This window comes from Somniosus microcephalus, chromosome 18, assembly GCF_052327205.1.
Source record: "Somniosus microcephalus isolate GS21.2 chromosome 18, FLI_Smic_1.0, whole genome shotgun sequence".
NCBI classification, from domain to species: domain Eukaryota; kingdom Metazoa; phylum Chordata; class Chondrichthyes; order Squaliformes; family Somniosidae; genus Somniosus; species Somniosus microcephalus.
The window spans coordinates 46,791,871-46,816,684 of NC_141004.1; the positions used below are offsets into that span (position 1 = coordinate 46,791,871).

At 46.7% G+C, this 24,814-nt stretch overlaps 1 protein-coding gene across 2 annotated transcripts in view; it reads left to right on the top strand.

Moving 5' to 3' along the window:
• LOC147105251 (receptor-type tyrosine-protein phosphatase R-like) overlaps positions 1 to 16,104 on the top strand; it is a 130,302-nt gene extending 114,198 nt beyond the window's left edge. Inside the window, exons 9-11 of one of the 2 annotated variants that reach the window (XM_086011416.1) lie at positions 802 to 959; positions 1,396 to 1,509; positions 14,111 to 16,104. In XM_086011416.1, the coding sequence (XP_085867542.1) occupies positions 802 to 959; positions 1,396 to 1,509; positions 14,111 to 14,219 (381 nt within the window). In that variant the 3' untranslated portion in view covers positions 14,220 to 16,104. The remainder of the gene's footprint in view (positions 1 to 801; positions 960 to 1,395; positions 1,510 to 14,110) is intronic. The other variant, XM_086011417.1, reaches the window with a different exon arrangement.
• The last annotated feature ends 8,710 nt before the right edge of the window (positions 16,105 to 24,814 follow it).

Genomic DNA, 24,814 nt, shown 5'->3' on the forward strand with positions numbered 1-24,814 from the left:
AATACCATGAGGTTCAATTAAAAAGATTAAAGGTACAGCAGTGCCATTCGTAAATGAGTAAATATATTTGTTTTATAATAGCAGTTGCATTTATACAATGCCTTATCATGTTGAAATATTTCAATGTGCTTCATACAATAAATTATTTTTTGAAGTGCTTTGATTGTTGTTACATTGACAAATGTGGCAGCCATTCCGTTACTAGCAATGTTCCACAAACAGACACAAGATTAATGACCAATTCAGCTGTTTTTTGGTGGCATTTTTCAGGAAGGAATGTAGGAATTTTGGGTGGGACACCAGGAGAACTCTGCACTCTTCTTTAGATGATCCCATGTAGTCTTTAACATACACTTGAACCAGCAGACCTTTGGTTAATGTCTCACCCAAAGAGCCGCAATACAAGGTTTCTTAGTTGAATGTTGCCAAGATAAGCTGTAAATATAAAGTACTAGTGCCCTAAACATAAAGGTTCATTTCTTTATTAGGAGGTATTGTTCTGAGGTGAAAAGTAGAAGCCAAGCACTTATTCTCAGACAGGGAGAAAGAAAGAACTGGAGGCACAGTTCTCCAGGCCATTCCCAACTACCATCTAATAACAGGGTCAGGAGAATCATTGGCTGACACTTCAGAGCAGGAGTGTGAGGACCAGCATGTAGCAGAAAGGGAAGACTGGTGGGAGGGGGAGCAATTTGAAAAACAAATGAGCAAGGCATTTGTTTTGGACCAATAATTATCTCCACAGGTTTCAGCAAGGAGGCTCTATAAGGACAGAAGGTAAAATTATTTACTTCTTTCCAGGATGTAAAACAGTCTCGAAGTGTAAAGCACTACTGGTACTCATCCTGGCCAGATCACAAGACCCCAGATACAGCACAATCACTCTTGGATCTCATACATGAAGTAGAAGGAAGCAAACAGACTGCAGGAAACCGGGGGCCCATTGTAGTACATTGCAGGTGAGAAACCATTTTTAAATAACTCTCAATTGTAGCAATTCAATTCAAAATGTGGAAAAAGCCATGAAAATAAACTGTTCCAGGCACTTGGTGGGTTGATGAAGATGTGGATTTGATATTTTGTGCTATTTTTGCCCAATTTTGCATTTTATTACAGAAATACTAATATTTTTTCTGGCAATGTAATATTGTTCAGAAGTATTAAAGAGACATTATCTATGTTGCCGGGAAAGGAAAATAGCTGAGCAGTCACATATATCCTTGCTATCACAAGGTCACCATACAGCCAATGCAATAAAATTTCAACGTAAAATGCTTTGGCAGCAGTCATTTTAAATTCTTTGCCTTTACTCTGTTCTTATTTATTATTGTTATGATTTGTAATTATTAAAGACTTAATGAGGTGGAAATGAATGAAAATTACCATTGCATTTAGTGCAGGGATTGGGAGGACAGGCTGTTTCATTGCTACAAGCATTGGGTGCCAACAGATAAAAGAGACCAGCGAATTGGACATTCTAGGAATTGTGTGTCAGATGCGGACAGACAGGTCAGTGTTGATGCTTCTAACAAAAATAAGATTTCTAGAATGCATATTTAAGAAGTTTTGTGCTTTAAGGGATGGATGGAAATGTTTGACTGCAACACATCCATTTTTAGCATCCCGTGTCAACATCATGCACTCTTAAAGAAAGAAAAACTTGCATTTATATAGCACCTTTCATGACCACCATATGTCTCAAAGCGCATTACAGCCAATGAAGTACTTTTTTGATGTGTAGTCACTGTTGTAACTTGGGAAACACAACAGCCAATTTGCACACAGCAAGCTCCCACAAACAGCAATGTGATAATGGCCAGATAATCGGTTTTTTTTTGTTATGTTGGTTGAGGGATAAATATTGGCCAGGACACTGGGGATAACTCCCCTGCTCTTCTTTGAAATAGTGCCATGGAATCTTTTATGTCCACCTGAGAGAGCAGACGGGGCCTCGGTTTAACGTCTCATCCGAAAGACGGCATCATCCGATAGTGCAGCACTCCCTCAGCACTGCACTGGAGTGTCAGATTAGCTTTATGTGCTCAAGTTCCTGGAGTAGGACTTGAACCCACAACCTTCTGACTCAGAGGCGAGTGTGCTACCGCTGAGCCACAGCTGACACAAGTAAGGTGCAGCACACTTTGCTATTGGCTGCTAACAACATGCCATAATCTCAACCTCCAATAAACATCATCTTATTCACCAATATCATTTTTTCTAAATCTCACACCAACCGTCCTTAAACTTTTTCTGAACAAGATTGGCAATTTGTGCCAAATTGTGGCCATTTATTTACTGAGCCTGTAGCCACTGGAACTGATAGATTTCCAAACGTCTTTTTACAAAGTGTCAGCTTAGCTCCGTTCATAGAACTCTCACCTCAGAGTCAGAAGGTTGTGGTTTAAAGCTCCATTCCAGAATTGAGCATATAATCTAGCTTTACATTTCAGTGCAGTACTGAGGACGTACTGCATTGTTGGAGGTGCCTTTGTTCAGATGAGACGCTAAATCAAAGTGCCAACTGCCTGTTGAGGTGGACTTAAATCAGAAAGTTTTTCTTGTCAAGATTCATCCCTGAATCAACACCACCAAAACAGATTAACTGATCATTTTTCTCATTTCTATTTCTGAGAGCTTGCTGTGTGCAAATTAATTGCTACAGCTGCCGACAAGACAACAGTGACTACATTTCAAAAGAGAATTTGTTGGCTGTAACATGCTTTAGGATGTTCTGAGCATGTAAAAGGCACTATATCTGATCACTTCCTGGTATCCTTCACTACTCCCATCCTCTTCCAACCCCACTTTCTTCTGTGTCCACCCCAGAAAAACTCTCCCCCAGGTCACTGACTGATGCACTTTCAAATTTCCAACCATCTAGCCTTTGGCCCTCCATTCACCACAATAACTTTGTAGCTGTTGATCTGCTCAACCACCCTCCGTTCTCTACCTTTGAAGCCCTTGTCCCCAGTAAAACCCTTACTTTCTCCCACCCTGGTCATTCCCAATGGTATGGCCACCATCTTCACTCCCTTAGCCATCCATCACCAGATCTGGCAGGAGCACATCAAACACTATCGGGCCTGACTCTCCTCTGTCGAAACCACTTACCACTCCAGGATCTTTTCTCCACTACCAACTCCTCTCCCCTGGCCCATCTTCCCCAAGCTCCAACAACAAGTACGAAAAGCTCATGGACTAAGACTAACATTGTTACTAAGACTGAGGCCATCCTCTTGCTCATCATGCCAAACCTCCCCCACACCATAGCCCTGAACTCCTGTCTTTCTCTAGTGTCTCTTGTATATCCCATCATGCCCTTTCTGAGCTATTCTTGTCCATGAGACCCATATCATGCTCCCTTGACCCCATTCCTGATCAAGAGCGGGAAATTTTAAAATTACGCCAAAAAACACTTGTGTTTGCGTTTTCTGCGATCTTTTACGCTGGTTTAAGATTCAATTCTCCAGATCCGGTCCCGCCCACAAAACTGGCCACACCCCCATGTTGAAATTGCAAGATTCCACTGATAGCACTGGATCAGGAAGGCTCTTCAAATTGCTTTCATTTTCTTAGGTGCAGAGGCACTAACAAGCCCATTTGAAAAGATTTTTCATATCAAAAAATATGTAATTTACTTAGAAACTGACTAGTGTACAGCGATGAAACTATCAAATGGTTCAGTATAGTTTTTTTTGAAGTAATTTTCAGTGATTTTAAATCCGGTTACTCACAGGTGGAGAACTGGACACTCTCATTAAAAATGGCTATTTTTGGTGATAACCCCATTTTCAACAGTACAGGAAACTCTTGTTTAAACGACACCTAAATATCCGGAATTCTCTATTAACCGGCAAAATTCTCACTCCGAAAAAAACACCTCAATAACCGGCAATGTTGCCGAGTCCGAGTCCGAGTCTCCCGCGGTGGCCGAGTTAGTCAGTGGGGGTAGTTCTCCAAACTGCCACTACTCGGCTTCTTGGCGCTGTCGGAAGTCCGAACACCTCAATAACAGGAGTCTGACTCTCCCGCGGTGTAGGTGAGTACCCAATTACTGGATACTGCACATTTCTTGAATTATTTTATTTTTGTTTGTTAAAAATAGCCTCGGTAGATAACCCTCCCCATCATCCGGAATTTTTAATCAACCGGCAACACACCGGTCCCGTCGGTGCCGGATACCAAAGAGTTTCCTGTATTAATAAAACTGCACCATGTAACCACTCTTAAATATATGAAGGATTACTTTTAAATGGAAAGAAAAAAAGTAAACATTTATGTTCTATTACGTTGCCCAATATGTTTGAGATTACGCAAATAAATTTAATTTGAAACTTGAACTCTAACCTAACCAGTGCAACTGATCGCATTTTGGGGGGGTAGGGGGTTGGCTAGGGATCGGTGGGGTGTGGGGGGCTGGAGTGGAAGAGAGGATCGGGGTCAGCCTCATCATCATCGTTGGGGGGCGAGGGGCGGCCTAGGGGGGTGATCGGAGGCCTCTGTTGGGACCCTGGATCCAGGAGGTAGGTAGAAAGCCACTTACCTCCTGATGCAACAGTCACCGCCTCTGTTAAACTGCCGGGTTTCACGAATTGTGTGAAACCCGTCCACGTGCAGTTAAAATCAAAATGGATGGGAAAAAAGAGGCTTCCAGCCTCATTACAATATTTAAATTGAGGTAACACCCCCTGGGAGCGGGTTGGTTGTCTGCCCCCGTCCCGCCTCTGGTAAAACCGGAAGTGAACGGGTTGGAGGCAGGATCAGGTCGGGAATCCCACTTTTAATACTTTAACTGCCCCCACGCTCCAAACGCACCCATTTTTTTAGGGGAATTTTCTGACCCTTAATTGTTTGTTTCCTGTTCATCAACCAATTTTCTATCCATGGTGCTACATTTCTTCTTATACCTTACTCCTGATTTTTTCTAACAAGCCTCTTGTGAGACACCCTATCAAATGCTTTCTGAAAATGGCATCTATTGTATTCCTTTTATAATCAAAATCAGTAATTTCTTCAAAATAAACTCTCAAATTAGCATTTAACTAATCTGCGCTGGCTGTTCTTAATTTTTCTTTATTCGTTTATGGGATGTGGGTGCCACTGGCAAGGCCAGCATTTATTGCCCATCCCTAGTTGCCCTTGAGAAGGTGGTGGTGGTGAGCCACCTTCTTGAACTGCTGCAGTCTGTGTGGTGAAGGTACACCCACAGTGCTGTTAGGGAGGGAGTTCCAGGATTTTGACCCAGCGATGTTGAAGGATCAGCGATATGCTTTGAAGTCAGGATGGAGTGTGACTTGGAGGGGAACTTGGAGGTGGTGTGACTTGGAGGGGAACTTGGAGGTGATGGTGTTCCCATGCGCCTGATGCCCTTGTCCTTCTAGGCAGTAGAGGTCGCAGGTTTGGGAGGTGCTGTCAAAGAAGCCTGGGTGAGTTGCTGCAGTGCATCTTGTAGATGGTACACACTGCAGCCATGGTACGCCGGTGGTGGAGGGAGTGAATGTTTAAGGTGCTGGATGGGGTGCCAATCAAGTGGGCTGCTTTGTCCTGGATGGTGTCTGGCTTCTTGAGTGTTGTTGGAGCTGCACTCATCCAGGCAAGTGGAGAGTACTCCATCACACTCCTTACTTTTGCCTTGTAGATGATGGAAAGGCTTTGGGGAGTCAGGAGGTGAGACACTCGCTGCAGAATACCTAGGGCTGGATTTTCATTGAGGAAGCGGGTAGGAGGCGGGACTACAACTTTCGAGGTTGTAGTCCCGCTTCCATCGAGTTCGAGCCAACCCACGCGATTTTGACTTGATTGACCTTTTTGAGCCTGCCCAGTTGGCTCAGCAGGCCAATTAAGGGCCACCCAGCAACAGGTGACGTCACAGATTGATATTTCATCTGTCAAGACCTTTTGACAGATGAAATATCAGCGTTTGACAGCTGTTTGAAGCTGTCAAACACTGACAATCTGCACTCCAGGTTAATTCCTTCCTCTCAGGCTGATTTAGAGATCTCACTGGAACAGAAAGCTGAATGCTGGAACTTTTGACAGCTCACGGCCATTCTGCTTTCTGTGCCGGTGAGATGAGGGACTCCCGAGACCTGAAGGAAGGAAGGCTGTAAAGGTAAGTAAAGGTATGTAAAACTTCTTTAAACACTTTTCACACACCAAACACACTTACCTTTGCACTCATGCACCCATCACTCACCTGAACATCAGACATCTCGATCCCTCCAAGCCCTTCATCCCGACGGCTCGCCTCGCTAACTTGGCATGGTTTGGTGCCGTCGGATAGCCCACATTTCATCAATGAAAATAGGGATTAGGCTAAAAACTGCCTGTTAACTACCTGTTAACAGGCAGTTAATTGGCACTAATCCCCTTCCCGCCTCGGGGAGGCGGGTCCCAGTGTGGGTCAGGTACCCGCCTCCTTTGAAACTGGCATGGGGCGGGTTGGGGGCGGGTTGGGGGCGGGGTGGGTTTGTGCCCCCTGATTTCGGGATTTTAACCCCCCACACGCCTCCAATCCCGCCTCCACGGCCCAATGAAAACCCTATCCCTAGTCTCTGACCTGCTCTTGTTGCCACAGTATTTATGTGGCTGGTCCAGTTAAGTTTCTAGTCAATGGTGACCCCCAGGATGTTGATGGTGGGGGATTTGGTGATGGTAATGCCTTTGAATGTCAAGGGGCAGTAGTTAGACTCTCGCTTATTGTAGATAGTCATTGCCTGGCACTTCTGTGGTGCGAATGTTACCTGCCACTTAGCAGCCCAAGCCTGAACGTTGTCCAGGTCTTGTTGCATGTGAGCATGGACTGCTTCATCTCAGGAGTTGTGAATGGCGCTGAACACTGTGCAGTCATCAGCAAGCATCCCCATTTCTGACCTTATGATGGAGGGAAGGTCATTGATGAAGCAGCTGAAGATGGTTGGGCCTAGGACACTGCCCTGAGGAACTCCTGCAGCAATGCCCTGGGGCTGTGATGATTGACCTTCAACCACCACAACCATCTTACTTTGTGCTAGGTATGACTCCAGCCAGTGGAGAGTTTCCCCCCCCGATTCCCATTGACTTCAGTTTTACTAGGGCTCCTTGATGCCACACTCGGCTCCTTTTGCCATGTTTGGACCAAGGCTGTAATGAGGTCGGGACTCGAGTGGTCTTGGCGGAACCCAAACTGGGCATCAGTGAGCAGGTTATTGGTGAGTAAGTGCCGCTTGATAGCACTGTTGATGACACCTTCCATCACTTTGCTGATGATTGAGAGTAGACTGATGGGGCAGTAATTGGCCAGATTGGATTTGTCCTGCTTTTTGTGGACAGGACATACCTGGGCAGTTTTCCACATTGTTGGATAGATGCCAGTGTTGTAGCTGTACTGGAACAGCTTGGCTAGAGGCACGGCTAGTTCTGGAGCACGATAGCTGGGATGTTGTCAGAGCCCATAGCCTTTGCTGTATCAAATGTGCCCAGCCGTTTCTTGATATCACGTGGAGTGAATCGAATTGGCTGGAGGCTGGCTTCTGTGATGGTCGGGACCTCGCGAGTAGGCCGATATGGATCATCCACTCGGCACTTCTGGCTGTAGATGGATGCAAACGCTTCAGCCTTGTCTTTTGCACTCATGTGATGGGCTCCTCCATCATTGAGGATGGGGATATTCATGGAGCCTCCTCCTCCCGTTAGTTGTTTAATGGTCCATCACTATTCACGACTGGATGAGGCAGGAGTGCAGGGCTTTGCTCTGATCCATTGATTGTGGGATCGCTTAGCCCTGTCTATAGCATGCTGCTTCTGCTTTTTAGCATGCATGAAGTCCTGTGTTGCAGCTTCCCCAGGTTGGCACCTCATTTTTAGGTACACCTGATGCTGCTCCTGGCATGTTCTTCTACACTCCTTATTGAACCAGGGTTGGTCCCCTGGCTTGATGGTAATAGTAGAGTGAGGGATATGCCGGGCCATAAGGTTGCAGATTGTGGTGGAATACAATTCTGCTGCTGCTGATGGCCCACAGCGCCTCACGGTCCACAGATGCCCAGTTTTGAGCTACAAGATCTGTTCTGAATCTATCCCATTTAGCATGGTGGTAGTGCCACACAACATGATGGAGGGTGTCCTCAGTGTGAAGACGGGACTTTGTCTCCACAATGACTGTGTGGTGGTCATTGCTACCAATATTGTCATGGACAGCTGCATCTGTGACAGGTAGATTGGTGAGGATGAGGTTAAGTAGGTTTTTCCCTCGTGTTGGTTCTCTCACCACCTGCCGCATGCCCAGACTGGCAGTTATGTCCTTCAGGACTCAGCCAGCTCGGTCAGTAGTGGTGCTACCCAGCCATTCTTGGAGATGGACATTTAAGTCTCCCACCCACAGTACATTCTGTGCCCTTGCTACTCTCAGTGCTTCTTCCAAGTGGTGTTCAACATGGAGGAGTACTGATTCATCAGCTGAGGGAGGGCAGTAGGTGGTAATCCGCAAGAGGTTTCCTTGGCCATGCTTGACCTGAAGCCATGAGACCTCATAGGGTCGGGAGTCAATTTTGAGGACTGTGTACCACTGTGCCGCCACCCCTGGTGGGTCTGTGCTGCCGGTATGATTCTGTGAGTATGACTATGTCAGGCTGTTGCTTGACTAGTCTGTGGGACACTTCTCCCAATTTTGGCACAAGTCCTCAGATGTTTCCTATAACTGGTATACTAACTGGCCTATAGTTACCCAAATTATCTCCTCCATTCTTGAACAATGTGTTACATTGACTACTCTTAAGTCCAATGGTACAGTTTGAATACTTAATGGGCTGGATTTTAACTCAGGTGCGGGCTGGTGTCGCGTTATCCGAATTTCGTGTTTCCCACACAAATCTAAATGGATGTGGGAGATTGATGCAATTTTAACTTAATTGGCTAATTGATTTCCAACGTGTGGGAAGCCTTTGCAAATGGGTTTTTCATGACTGAAAGTCCCCTCCGATGATGTCATCATTGCTGCTGCATTTAAGGTCCACAGCAAGCCTTGCTTCTTCGGCAGACTGCCAAGCTTCTTGACTGTGCAGTGTGAGGGAGCTGCAGCAAAAATGACAAGCGGGAGGGCAAGATTAGCTCCTCGCTTGGACGAGGCGGCACCGCAGGCATTAGTCGATGGGGCTAGAGCCAACAGGGAGGTGCTCTTCCCTTCATCAGGGAGGAAGAGGCCTCCCACTCAGACCAAGGCTGTGTGGATGCAGGTGGCTGAGGAGGTCAACTCCTTGGGAGTCACCCGCAGAACCTGGATACAGTGCAGGAAAAGATTTAATGTCCTTCAGCGCACTGGAAAAGTGAGTATGAATTTCCCATCACCCTCAATCTGATCCCCATTGCCTTTCCTCACCAGCACTCAGCTTTAGCAATCTCTTCCTCCACATCCCACTTGACACTGACATCCATGCACCCTTACCCATTCCCTCTCTCTCTATGCTCACATTCACATAACTGTTCCACCATGCAGCCCTCACACTCCCTATCACTCTGATGCTTTGAACACAACTGACAACACACAGGGAGAGCCCTTGGCCTTGCAACCTCACTCCATCTTTGTCTCCTTCTAAGTATCTATGCTATGCAATCTCTACACTCACTCCTTCATTCTCACTCAACCTCCACTTGTCTCCATCATTGCAGGAAAAGAGAGCTCACAACCAAAGAGAGCGAGCCAGGACAGGAGGAGGGCCACCCTCATTAGCCCACCTGACCCCCTGGGAGGAGGCCATCCTGGAAATTATGGGCATTGAGGATGATTCGCGTGTGGGGGATGGACAGACGGGTGCAACACAGCAAGCTGGTGACAGAAAAGTTCCCCATCTCTCTCTTTGACATTGCATGAGTCGCTGATAATGATTGTGAAGCTTTAACAGTTGGACTTATGAGCATCTGCAAAAAGCTATGTGCATATAGCCTTTGCATCACATCTCTGACTCTTTCCTTTACTCACCCACAGGACCATCACAAGCATCCGTCCCCCCTAGCCAGGAAGAAGAGGCTGAGCAGCCAGACTCCTCAGAGGAAGCTCCAACCTCTGAGGGTGCAGTGTCACCAGAATTCAGCGCAACCAGTACCAGCGCAGACACTCACACCTCGGTGGGACTTTCGGGACATAGAGTAGTGTTGTCACCTGGTGTATCACAGCTCACAAGTGAGCATCAGCAGATTGTGGAGACAGGGATAGCAGTGGAGCGTCCTAGTCGGAGGGTGCAGGATTCTACCAGCTCGGCTCAGCAGCATGTCAACCCTCTGCCTCTGGGTCCATCCGTAAGATCAGAGGTAATGGAACTCCAGGCACAGATGCAGGAGTCTCTGGCAGGTTTTGTCTCCAGGGTCACTGCAAGTGTGGAGCGAATGGAGGAGTCCATAGCAAACATGAGCAGAGCCTTTGTGGAGTCATTGGCGCATGAACGCATCACCACGGAAAGGATGGCTACCTCCGTGGAAATGATTGCTACCTCCATGGTAAGGCTGGCTACCGTACAGGAGAGGATGGCTACGGTAGAGGAGAGGAGGGCTATGGCCATGGAGGAGCTTAGTCGCCAGGGTATGGAAAACATGGTCATTGTTTAGAATAGAATGACATCTCTTGAGGAGCGATGGGCATCTATTGAACAGAGAAACCAGACCTTCATGGAAGTCCTTCTGAGTAGGACTGCCATTGCAGATACAGGTCCCCATGGTCCCCCTGATGTGCAGCAATGTGCTCTCCAGCCACTTGCAGACGCTGAGGGGGACCTGACCCATGAGGGGGAGGTTGGAGGCATACGTCAAGGAAGTGGGGGCTCCTCTCCAAGCGCTCACACTTCCATGCCACTGCAGAGCCCTCAGTCAGAGCCCCACCGGAGTCCACACCCAAGTGTGATAGACGCCTCAACCCCTGCACAGCCGCAGGAGCAGCAGACTGTTGACGAGCCCTCACAGGCTCGCAGCCCCAGAGGACACCCACCAAAGGTATCGAGACAGGAGCAGCAGGAAAGTGAGCAAGGGGCCTCCACATCTGCTGAAGCCACAGGGGAAGCACTACGTAGGAGCACGCGTAAGAGGAAGATAAAGCACAAGGGTAGTCACTTGGGTGGAATTTTGTGTTTAGTGTAAAAATGCCATCACGTCGTAATTGTACATAAAAATTCTGATGGCAAATGTTGCAGTTGTGGCATCTGTCATTTTGCTATTGGGCCTTCCACATTGAGGCCTTAGGAATACTTGCAATTGTCAGTATGGTGGCCAGCGTGCTAGGAATCCGCTGGTTCTTGGCCATTGTCGATGCTCTGGTAAGAAGCTGCGAGGCAAAAGTGTTTGATTGACCAGGCTAAGCAAATCTGGCCAGGATGAGTGCGTTCCTTGCATCCCGGGCAGCAATGTTCTCGCGTAATGCTGCCGCTGGTTGATGGGCCTCTGCAGGATGTTCGTTTTCGCCCTCCTCCTCCTCCTCCTCCTCCTCCTCCTCCTCGTCCTGCTCCTCATCTGCGGAGGATATGTGAGGAGCCACTTGGTCCTCAGCAATCTGCAAGCCACGACACTGTGCCATGTTGTGAAGTGCACAGCAAACCATGATGATTCTGGAGACCCTGGCTGCTGAGTACTGCAGGGCTCCACCTGATCTATCCAGGCATCTGAAGCGCATCTTCAGCAAACCGATGGTTTGCTCGATTATGGCTCTGGTGGACATGTGGCTGGAGTTGTAGCTCTCCTCAGCTTCGTTGGATGGTCTCCTCAATGGCGTCATCAGCCACGTCCTCAGGGGATAGCCCTTGTCTCCAAGTAGCCATCCGTTAAGTTGGTCTGGTGGACTGAATAGCGGAGGCACACTAGACTGGCGCAGTATGAAGGAGTCATGGCAACTGCCAGGGTATATGGCACAAACATGCAAAATTTCCTTCTTGTGGTCACACACCAGCTGAACGTTAAGGGAGTGGAAGCCCTGGCGGTTGACAAAAATACCTGGATTGCGATGGGGTGCCATAAGGGCCACATGTGTGCAGTCAACGACGCCCTGCACCCTTGGAAAGCCTGCCTGATGAGCTAATCCAACCGCTCGCGCCGTGACACTTGCTCGATCCTTGGTGAAATGAATATGATTGTGCACGAGGGCAAAGACGGCATCAGTTACCTGCGTGATGCAAGTGTGTGCGGCCGCCTGGCAGATGCCGCTGATGTCTGCTGCTGATCCCTGGAATGAGCCTGAGGCAAAAAAGTTGAGTGCGGTGGTGACTTTGACGGTCACTGGTAATGCTTGTCCACCTGGTCCTCTGGGCAGCAGGTCTTGCTGTAGCATTGCGCAGATGTCAGTCACTACCTCTCGCAAAAGTCGGAGCCGCCTTTGGCACTGCTGCTCAGACATGTTGAGATAGGTGAACCTGCGTCTGTAGACCCTGTTTGGGGGTTATCTCCTGCTCCGACGGGCTTCGAGGCACTGGCCCCTTCTGGCCTGTGCAGCCTCAGGTGGCTGAGCAGCAGCCTGGCGTTCCTGCTGCTGCTGCTGTTACTGGTGCTGCTGTTGTTCCTGGTTCTGCTGGTGCCGCGGTTGGTGCTCGAGCTCCTCTAGTGGCCAGATGGGAAGGAAATAAATGGCTCCCATGCTTCTGGTATATACCTCCGTTGAGGAAGCGCTGAGTGAAGTTGGCAAGAGGGGTTTCCCAGGAAGCCACACTGGAGATGGGGTTAACCTTCTAAAAGTTGCCCCAGACCTGAGACCACTAAGTCCTGCCACCTGCAAATGATGATTGATCAAATCTCCTCTTTAATGGTTGACCTGCAGTTGATAGTCAGCAATCCAATAGTGCTCCCGCCAGGTTTCACATTCGTGTTTCCCACCAGGCGTGTTTTACGTGGGAAAAGGGTTAAATTTGCAAGGGCCTTTTAAAATAGGATTATAGAGGCCATTTAGTGGTTATTAAGGGCCTTAAAGACCAGTCCCGCCTGTTGGATGCGGGATGGAGTCGGGACCATCAGACATGCCTGAGTTAAAATTGCTCGGAGTCGGGAACCAGGCAGGGTGGGGGGGTCCCGCCCGCCCGCCCGCCAGTTTTTGCGATTTTAACTCCCTGCACGCCTCCAAGCCCGACTCCACCGCTCAATGAAAATCGAGCCCAATGACTGACTTAGCTTTCCAGACTGAAGCTGTCACCAGCTGGCACGGTAATCAGTGGCTGTTCTGAACGAGAGGATAGTTAGAGAGGATATTTAAAGAGGAAGGTAATGGTGCAGTGGTTTAATACAGTATCATTTTTCTCAAGAGAGCTGGATTAGAATCTGGCCCAGACTTTTGGAATGTGAGCCTTTTCTCTGTACCAATTGCAAGAGTCTTGCACAGAAATGGCAATCACTGTCAGACAGGAGGCACAAACGACTGGTGTGGGAAATGGAAAAATCTACACTGGTGCAGCAGGCATTCGAGATTATGATTAAGGCACATACTTATGGAAGAGTAGAGAGGGCTTTACTCTCTGTTTAGCTGCACTATATCTGAAGTAGGAATGCTTGATGCTGATTCACCAAAGTGAAGAAAGGATTGTATTCCACAGATCTACATCTGCCATTTTGACGAGTTCAACAGCTTTCCCAAAATATTGATTTTCTAAAAAGAAATGATGCTTAAAAGTAGGCACTTGAATCTCTGAATGGAAACAATGTAAAAATCCTGAATTCCCTTAAATGTAGCTGGTGTCAAAATACTTCTACATTACTCTTTAACTAAATTTCTAAAAACACTTAATTCTTCATACCACGTCCTTTGTTTTTTTTTAATATATAGTTACAGATTTCTGCGCAAAACATTTCAGTTCATTTACACAAGGATTCCAGATCATGTACTTTATATTCCTCTAATGCCTGCACATCCTGTGTAAAATGTTACTTTGGATTCTGCTTCTGTATTAAAATGGATCTCAGCACACCAGAAGAGAGTTGGTCTGTACAATCAATACTGTGATGTCTTAACATTTATGTAGCTCAGTTCCTGCCTTCTGAAATTAGCGGCTGAATTAATTTGTTAATCGCTTCCAATTCCTCTGCCCCTATGAAAATTCATGACCTGTACAAAGTTATCATGAATGTGTCTCGCAAATATTATATGGCTTACCGGACTTCTATCTTTTTTTAGGGGTGGAATGATCCAGACAAGTGAACAATATCAATTCTTGCATCAAACATTATGCCTTTATCAGAGCCATCACTCCAAGAAGTCTGATTCATCTTCAACTTCAAAGTGAAATGCGCTCCTCTCTAATTAATAAAGCAATGGTGAATGTTTCAAATAAAATTTCTCCAGGGAAATGAAAGGAGTATAATATCGTGAATGAGACAACAGGAAAATAAATGCTTCTGTAATTGCATTAGTCTAATGTTTATGGTACAATAGATTTCCATTTATCTATAATGTAAGGTATTAACTGTGGACCTTGGGTGTGTATACCAGAGAAGATCTGATGGCTCATTCCGCAACATTTCAGAGCGAGAATCTGACCATTTCTCCAGTTGCTTTTTGGACTAGAAATCCCTGCTACAGGTTACCACTAGATTACAGGCTCTTCCTAAGCTTTCATATGAGGATAATATTTCTTTACCACATCCAATTTGTCTTTTACACTGTATTTGCTATTTAACAAACCATTGAGAACTCTATGGAAACATGAAAAGGATGGAGATTTATTTCATCCAGGATTATGCTCTCAAAGTCTAATAGGTGGAGTCTGTTATGGTTGCATCAAATTTTAAAAGTATTTGATTTACTTGCATCACAAAAAGTTTTCTGAACTGGGAAGATTACATTGGTGGGGAATTGTAAGTTTAGCAACAGAAGTGAAGTCTTCTTAGCACAAGTCACATCACAGCAAGTGCCACAGTCATCAAAGTGCCATAATAAAGTGCCTCAACCCAGCTTCAAAGAACCTCCCATGCAGCACTATCAATACAGTGCCAATTGTAGAACTTTCTGTTTTTTTAAAAGTTATTTACATTGATGAGTGACTACAGTACACAAACTGCCTGAACGCCGGTCATTTGCACTTTGTGATCTAGAGCACAAAGACATCTCAACATTTTAGGCATGTTTTACTGATTCATGCAAACGGTCCCAGAATAGTCACCCTTTCTCTAATACTACTAAAATTATACTCCACCCAAACATAGACTGTGTCCAGGAATGTATGTAGATGTCTTTTGTAATGTGTTCTGATTCTATAAGGACTAAAACTGGACATGGTGGGAAGGGTGAACAATAAGGGAAATTCAGGGATAGTTAGGATCTTTGTTGACATTCTATCCTTTCTATAGGATTTCAAATTCCAAAAGGTATTGTGGAACATCCATTAAAATATGAGTCAAGAGGGCCAAGTTGTACTGCCACTCTCACCTGAATTTCACATTCTTATTCTCCCCAGTGGGCTTTAAATTAAGGGTATTTAAAAAAAATGTGAGGAACTGACATTTAAAAAAAAGATAGATTTATTCTCCCTGCAACTATTTTCCAATATATTTTCAATACTTCTTTCAGGCTCCTCTGCACAATTCCCAACAGGAGAATTAGTGGTCAACCAGCTCCCAGGTCTCTGCAACTATTGTTCTGGAACTGTTTGGTGGTAGATGCATAGACCATCCTAAGATCAATTCATTACTGGTCTTCACACCAGTCCGTTTTCTCTGTGGAAAACCTTTTCCCCGATAGCCTGACTGGGATTGGGAACTTGGTGAGTGTGGGAAATTTGCAGACACAGACCCTTGTCCTACCTTCCTGTAGCGTAGCTCAGTGGTGCACCAATGTAGTGCAACATTTAATAGGAGCTAACACTATTATTAACTCTTTGTACATGTGGCACGTTTATCAGTCAGCGGTTATAGAATATTACTGTAGAAGTTTACTTCAGTGTAACTACATTACCATTCATATCCCTTTTAAGTAAAATATAACTGAGCTTCATTTTCACCATTTTATATGTTAATCTTTTTAATAAGTGTCAGGATAAATGGAAAGCTATTGTAAATGATGCATTGCAAAAATCCAAAACCGAGACCACTTTATTTTTATACGTACTTTTCATATTACAAACTAAAATATGAATGTTTTTACAGCTTTTCAATTAAAAAACATTAAATTTGTCTTTTTTATATTTCAGTACTTTACCGAATGGTGATAGGTACTCTGTATGGACTAGATTTTGTTTAGGATCTTTATTTTTTGTAAATCAAAACTAAAAATATTCTGTTTTGCACACTAGATTTAGTGCTCTTCTCTTTAGCATTTCAGAGTTTATAAAGTTGAAGGATGTGCTGATTAAGTTATGATTTTTATTTTGGCTTATTTCTTTGAGTGTTGCTGCTACAATGTTGTACTGATGAGACACTTACATTTGCACAGCATGAACCTTTTATCAATACCACAACAGTGCCTACATTGTACATAGACAACAAGTATGATTTTATACCCAGCAAAAAACCGAGGGGATGAAATTCCTTCCGTCAGTCAATCATTTTAGCAAAAAAAACTCAGCACGATTCTCCATTTTTGTACTCACACTTACCTTTTCTGTAAAATTATTGAAAGCTGGAATCTTATCCCCAAGTCTGCTTGCGTGATTGAGCATTTAGGAAATTAATTGCTGTGAGATTATAGGCACTCCGGAAACTTGAGGCCAACCTTTCAAACCTTCTTGGTTAAACTCTTAAGCATAGCCTGACTTCGCACTTGGGGCCTTGGTTTCCTTTACTGAATGCACTCAACCAAACTATGAATTTGCATCCCCTTCCCCTATATCTCAGGTGCTGCACATACTTTAGTAGACTGCCTGAGTGCACAATTGTGATATCCACTTTAAGGGCAATATAATTTTTGGTTTGTAAAATGAATTTGCAGTCCATTTTGTGCAAGGCACATAGCAAAAGTCTTACTCTGCTCCCCATTTTCTATGGAATGTTTATTTAGCTATATGCTACAAAAAAGGGGAGGAATAATCCATGTTAATGAGGCAGTAATGCTTTTCTAAGGTGGGGTGCCTATTGTGATTGTCAGGCCTTGCATACCTCTATAGGAGAAGTTATTAATGAGACACTCTGGATCTCCCCTTTGCCCTCTTGTCACAGAGAGGAAATGGTTTGACCATGTGTGTTGCATTATGGCTGGCTATTTCTTTCCTGCTGCACACATGAAATTCTGGCATGGTGAAGGAATCCATGTAAGCGGATTGTTTAGTGCCTGTTTGAGGGCATGGAGCACAGATTTACACAACAAAAGAAACAGCAAAATAGTGCCCAAGATCGTGTGACACACCATGATCAACGACTATGGTGGAAATAAAAGTCCATCCTAAAGTTTAAACATGGCTTTTTTTAATTCAGTTTTGTTGGACTCTTGCCCAGATAAGGCAAAGAGGTATTTTTATCTTATATATATATATATATATATCAAAAAGGTTTCTATATATAAAGATTTTATAATGCCTTTTCCATGCTGGTGTCATCTTTGCAATGGTTCAGAAGGGAAATTTAAAAAAAATACACTTGTATTCTTTCAATCCCATCCAGTTCCATGACCCATGAACTAATGGGCTGGGAGAGGGGGAAGCAGACAACAACTTAGGACAATATGGGTTGCACTTCGTAACTATGGTGGATGTACACTTGCTCGTTCTGCACATCTAAGAATTCAACTATATTTTTGCCAATCCAACCCTTCACTTTCACTTTCAATTATTCTTCAGGTCCAAGCCAGGCTGCACAGCGGTCATTTAAATCAATGAATGTTATTCTTAAGTTTCTTGTTAAATATTGGGTAAAATACTCTGATCATTATCATCATTAAATAAAACTACTGTTCACCTTTGTATTAGGAAGCTTGTTTTGAGGTTGTGAGAAATGCTTTTTAAGTACCAAATTCTCGACTGCTGTTTTCAAAGAATACTATTTATAGTACATGAAATAAAAAGCTATTCTATACAACATCGCCATTGTCATTGTGTTTGATTGTGTTACTATTCAGCAGGATATGGTTGTGCTCTCAATCCTGATGCTGGATCAACAGAATTTTACTTGGAGTCCCCAAGCAAATGAGCACAATGAGGCAAATTATTTTTTAAATGATTGAAATGATCAGCTTTTATGGTGGTTATGTGAGGAGGAAACATACTAAAGTTAATCTGAATTTTCCCTAACACCTACAGATTACTCTACAGCACATTCTCGGTAAAGGGTCTTCCTTAGACATGCTGCAAACTGCAATCTAATCCAATAAGAATCAAAGGGGCTAGAAATTCACCTCCTTCACACCTCCCGTTAGCGCCGCCGTGTGGTGACACCAGGACGATACCGGCTTTGCGACCGGGCGCAGTGAGAGTGCCGACGCCCGCGAAATTCCCATCAAGGTTTGCGGCGGTGGTAATCCCTAGCGCCATGATATCCTGCACCCGGAGGTCGTGACATCATCGAGCTGCGCATCGCCCCGCTAGCGCCCAGACCCGAACTTCGGTTCCGCTCCCTGCAGCATCGCCGGACGACAACACCATCAGCTGCAGGAGGCGTTGTCAGGGAGGCCGAGCACTTGGGGATGGTATTTTAAGGGGATCATGGTTGTGTCAATGAAAAAACTTTCTGAAAGCGTTATTTCAATTTTTTATCAGCGTTTTCCTTGGCCACGATCGACTTTGCTAGAGTGCTTGGGGCTGATCGTGTTGGATCGCGGCTGCCATCGGCGACGAGGGCCCTCCTTCCCATGCAGAGCCTGCAGCGATGGCCCTTCCCTTTAAGGGGGGGAAGGAGCCTCCATTCCCGGCGGCGCTGCCCTCGACATTGGGCAGCGCTGCACCGCTACCGCCCCTCCTGCCGGCTTTAACACTCCAAGGGAAGTGGTAGAGCTTGATTTAGCGCTCCACTTCCTTCCTGGAGCGCTAAACCAGAAGTTCGTATTGGAGTCCTTCGCGTAGCACCCAGTGATACTTTTGCACTATCGCAAAAGTTATCGCCCCAAACGGGGCGTGACGCAATTTCTTCCCCCAAGAGTTTCAACAAAGCTCATAGGGGGAGAAATTCAGTATCACCCTGTTTGGGGCACTAATTTTTGAAATCCTGAAAAACTAGAGCCAGGCGCTAATAATTCTGAGCTTCCCCTAAGTTGGCTGTTAGTGCTCCAGGAAATATCTGGGGCGCTACCTGCAGATCGATAATGAATTCCAGGTGCAATGCAATTGGGAATGATCCTTCACACTGGCTCCTTCCAGCTCTTAAAGGGGAGGTTGCATCATTGTGCAGATCCTCATTATCAGCATTGCTGGCTGTGAAGGCGAACTGCAATCAGCTCAATCCCCTGATCGTGATGGTTGATCCCACTCCCAGGGAGAGAGCTCGTCATTTCACGGACGAGTCATTGGAGGCATTGGTCGCGGGAGTGGAGCGAAGGAGGACAGTGCTGTTCCCGGAGGCTGGAAGGAGGCCATTGCCCCAGGTCTTCAGGACATTGTGGCGGGAAGTAGCCCAGGAGGTCTCGGCCAGTAGTGTGGTCGTACGCAGCCTGACACAGTGCTGGAAGAAATTCAACGACCTCACTCGGGTGGTCAAGGTGAGTACATGCTTCAACAGGTCCTACAAACCAGCATCTGAGCCTCAGTCTGTACACACTGTACAAACCACCACAGCCCCACCACTCACCCACCAAGCATCTGCACCTACTCAAACTCACATTCACATCTCACGCCTTGCCTACAATCACAGCTATTCAACTACGGCAAGCATATCTCCCAACCACATAGCTGGACTCTGACTCACACACATTTGTTTCTCTTGCAGGACAAGATGGCCCACAATAGGAGGGAGCAGCACAGAACAGGCAGGGGTGATGCACAGATCCAGCAGCTTTCAGACCTGGAGGAGCGAGTGCTGCGACTCATTGGGCAGTAGGTGGTGGGCGGCGTGACCCTTGGCAACGTCGACCCTCTTGGGGGCAATAACAGTATGTTCATCCCCTCTCCTTCTCTCATCCCCCTCCCCCCTCACACCACAAGCCTTTCCCACTTTCCAGCTCCTGATACTGTCTGCATTCCTTGCTCCCTTCCTGCCCCCCTTCAAGCGAGTCTTGTGTCTTTATGCTTTCAAAGAATCAGCAACCAGCCTGTCCCTGAGCCTCCCACTGAGAGTGAGGAAGAAGAAGAGGAGGAGCAAAGCACTGCATCATTGCATGTCTCACCCGCAGCACCTCAGTAGAGGGGTCTGCACTGGGTGCTGCACCGGGGACGAGCAGGCTGCAGCAGGGGAAAAGGGTAGCTTGGGAGCCAGCTCCCCGGAGGGTGAGTTCGTATGTGAATTCTGCAGCACAGGACTCAGATGAGGACCGCGATGAGGAGGCATTCATAAGAAGGGTGACGGGCATGGATTCCGAGATGATAGGTGCAATGGCAAGGGTGCCCGAGAGCCTCTCGGCAATGGTAAGGAGCATGGAGGAGTCTGCCTCCAACATTGCACAGAGTTCTGCGCACACAATGGAGCCCATCATTTCCACTCTGCAGAGGATGGTGGACTCCAGAGAGACCATGCAGATCCAGACCTCATGACGTGTGTCATGGGCGATGTGGTAGCCTCTATTGCAGCACAGGTGGAAGCGATGCAACGTCTTAGTGCAGTAATGCAGACAATGGTTGGTGGCATCAAGTCTCTGACTGCTCTCATGCAGTCTCAGCTTGATGCCACGCAAGCTCTGACTGCTGCCATCATTGCTGGGTCCACCATAGTCCACTGGGGATCTCATGGTGTTGCAGCAGGCCACCAATATGCACTCCAGCAAGATAGTGGCGATGCTGAGGTGCTGCCCGGGGGAGTGGGTCAGTGTGTTAGTGGAGTAGGAACCTGCCGTCCTCTCTCAGGATGGCAGCATTTTTGATTCCACCACTGCCACTCTGCCATTGCACTTGTCGCTGCCTGTCATCCAACCAGCCCAGACTGCCGCTGCCCATCCTGAGGTGGCGTAGTGTACAGCCGGGCCTTCCAGGCCCAGGGCTGGTCGAGGGCGTCCCACAAGGCCACCTGTAGTGACTGGCACCGACACTCAGCAGCCTTCCACCAGCCCTGCTGCAGCCACTGGGGAGACGCTACGTAGGAGCAGTAGATTAGGAAAAGACACTGTAAAGAGGGCAAGTAAGGGTTTGCACAAGGGTGATTAGTTAATATTATTGTTTTATATAAGTGGTTACTGAATTTGGATAAATGTATTATTGGAATGTTGCAGATTTGGTGCTGTGCCTCATTTCAGCTTTGGGGTGTGGTGTGGAATGAAAAAGTGATGGAATGATGGGGACATGCTGAGCAACTGGGAAGTGGCCTCGAATTAATTGGAGCCAAAGTCTGATGAGGCGGTCACGAACTGCCCTTCCATAAGACCGATGGAGAGGCTGACTCCTCCATTGCTGATATTCGTGCTCCTCCTCGTCTCCCTCTTCCTGCTCCTGAGGTGGTCTCACTATGCCTGGTGGCAATGGCTGCACCCTCATGATGACCAAATTGTGCAGCATGCAGCAGATGAGGACAAAAAGGGACACCCGCTCAGCCGAGTACTGGAGGGCTCCTCCCGAGGGGGGTCAAGGCAGCGGAACCGTTGCTTGAGCACTCCGATGGTCTGCTCAATGATGTTCCTGGTGGCAGCATGGCTCTCATTATATGAGTGGTGGACAGGAGTGTTGGGGTTGCGGAGGGGATTCATGAGCCAGGTGGAGAGCGGATAGCCCTTGTCTACCAGCAGCCAGCCGCAAGCTTGATGTGGTGGCTGGAGTAGAGCTGGCACACTGGTCTGGCGCAGGATGAAGGCAATGTGACTGCTGCCAGGATAGCGGGCATTGACAGTGAGGATTCGCTGTGTGTGGTCACACACTAATTGCACATTAAGTGAGTGGTAGCCTTTGCGGTTACGGAGTACCTCAGGATTGTTATGCGGTGCCAGCAAAGCAATATGGGTGCAGTCAATGATGCCCTGCACCATGGGGATGCCTGCTATCCTGGCAAAGCCACATGCACACTCGCGCTGCTTCTCTCTGGTCATGGGGAAGGAAATGTAGTCCCTTCGCCTTCTGTAGAGAGCATCTGTGATCTCGCGGATGCAGCAATGGACGGTGAACTGCAAGATGTTCGCTATATCTCCTGTTGCACACTGGAAGGATCCGCTAGTGTAGAAATTGAGGGAGACGGTGACCTTGACTGCCACTGAGAGAGCCGTGGTGGGCCTGATCTGAGGCTCGAGGTTTGGCTGCAGGAGGTGGCAGAGCTCTGTGACCACGTCCTTGCTGAAGCAGAGCCGTCGAAGACACGGCTTCTCAGTGAGATTGATGTAGGAGAAATGCTGCTGGAATACCCTGGGAGGGTAAGGCCTCCTATTGAGAGCCCTGTTGGCCCTCCTCCCTCTGGCCATATTTTGCAATCTTTCTCTCTGCCTCCGACGCTGATGCTGGAGGGCGAGGTCCAGTACCAGTGCAGCCCCCATTGAAGTATGGAAAGGTTGCACTTTAAAATCTCACCTAAATGAAAGTGAATAATTCTTCTGAGGCAGAAGACTCCTTCAAGTGAAAAACGCTGAAATCGTTCAAAACGCCTGTTTGTCTATGTCAAACTGACAAGGCAGCATTCTTTGCCAACTAAAAATAAACTGGATGTTGACGCCTTTATATGCCACTCCTCAAGTGCTCATCCGACTGCATACCAACTCCTCTACCTGTCATTGCTAATGGCAGGCAATCAGGCAGGGAACGAGAGTGAATTTCTGATCCAGGGCGCTACTGGGGCGCTGTGCAGCCAGATGACATCACGGTCTCTGGGCACAGGAGATCGTGGCACTAGTGGTTACCTTCGACGCAAACCTCCACGTCAATTTTGCAGGCGTTGGTACTATCGCCGCACCCAGTCGCAAAGTCAGTAGTGCCCCGTTAGCACCCCCGGAGTCGCTAACGGGAGGCGCTAAGGTACCAAATGTCTCTCCCATAGTTTCTAGTTGTTTGAAGTAGGCAATTTTGGTGCTTTTTGGCCAAAGGTCCCAAAACACTATTATGGGCTAGAAATTCATTATAGCCCAGGAATGGACGGGATCTTTAGAAAAGTTTGAAAAATAGAAACAGGCACTAATGCTTTAGACTGCACGCAAAGTTCATTCTCACTGCTCAAAGAAATGATTGGGGTGCTAAATCAAGTCATAAAGGCCTAGCTTATTGGTGTTACACTCAGAAGGGTGGACCAATATCGGGTGCAGTCTAATCTCAACCCATCATTGCCACAGGCTTTTCCCAGTACTTAAAGGGGAGGTTCATTGATACTGCAGCACCTCATTCTCAGCATTGCTGGCTGGGCAGCTGCCTCAGCAAGGAGAAGCACAACAAGGAGAAGGAGCCGGAGGACTGAAGCAGGTGTGCTCATGGCAGATCCACCTCAGTCAGGTGGTCAAGGTGATTGAATGCTTCAACAAATGCTACATACCACCATCTGTACCACAAGCTTCACACACTGCCCAAAGCACCACACCCCCAGCACTCACCCACCAACAATCTCTACCTACCAACACTCACACCCACATCTCACACCTTGCACACAATGACAGCTATTCAACTATGGTAGGCACAAGGGTCATTAGTTATTAGAATGATTGTGATATGTGTGATATGTTTATGCATAAATTTATTCATGGAGTTTGCAATATTTTGTGGTCTCTCTCATTTCAACTTTGCACCCAGGAGGACATTGTGATATGGTATGATGCAGAGATGGTATGATGGGCATGTGGTGAGCAAAAGGGATCTGGGGTTTAAGCTATCCTGCTGTGAGGCTGGAGGTCTATTTGGAGGAGGTGGCAGAGTTCTGTGACCACCACCTTGGTGATGCAGAGCCATCTAATACACTGCTCCTCGCTTAGTTGAAGGTAGGAGGAGTGCCGTCAGAATACCCTTGGAGGATAAGGCCTCCTGGTGAGAGCCCTGATGTCCCTCCTCATCCATCTGCGCACATGTATTTTCGCTGCCTATGCTTCCTCCACCATAGATCCTGGAGGGTGAGATGGTATGTCAGTACCGCCCCCATTAATGTTGTCAAGTGTAGCAGTTTGAATCTTTGAACAATAAATGTTGCCACTTTGCACTTGCCAGAAGACTGCTGATAAAAAAGAAGCTTGAAATTACTCATACAAACTGCTCCACTGGATGAAACTGACAAGAAGCCATTGAAACTAACCTGCCCTAACAACTGCAAGTGATTAATGCTGATGCCTCTAAATAACGTTGTTGGAGCCGGCTTCTGTCAGCTGTGTGCCAGCTCTCCCTATCACTGTCTGGTCGAGGCACAAAGGTAAGTGGTGACAATGAATTTTGCAGATCGGGCGCCCAGTGAACATTGCACGCACACTGACATCATGATCTGCCTGGCGTTGAAGTCCCTGGCAGTATCTCGTATCAGTGGTGCAATGGGGGGCGGGGGCGGAGGCGGATTTGCTGTGCGATGCTGGATTTGCCTCGCCCCAGCGCTACTGCATCAGCTTCCCATTACCTACCAAATTTTTCCCGCTATGTACTTCAATTTCCCCATTCTAGATGATACATCCCCTTCCTTCCTCCCAATATAGCATAAACAATGGCGACGTTGGGGCATATTTATGCAATCTCAATGAAAATTTTGACAAGATTGCATCTGTGCAGAAAACAATATTACAATTGGGCCCAATAGAGCTTTCAATGCCCTGTAACTAACTGTATTCTGAAAACACGGCAATTGACCAGTTGATGCTTGATCAAGGTGGGTAAGCATAGAGGATGCATGAATGACAAACTGCAATATCGGTTTATTTAAGTCTTAACACTTTCAA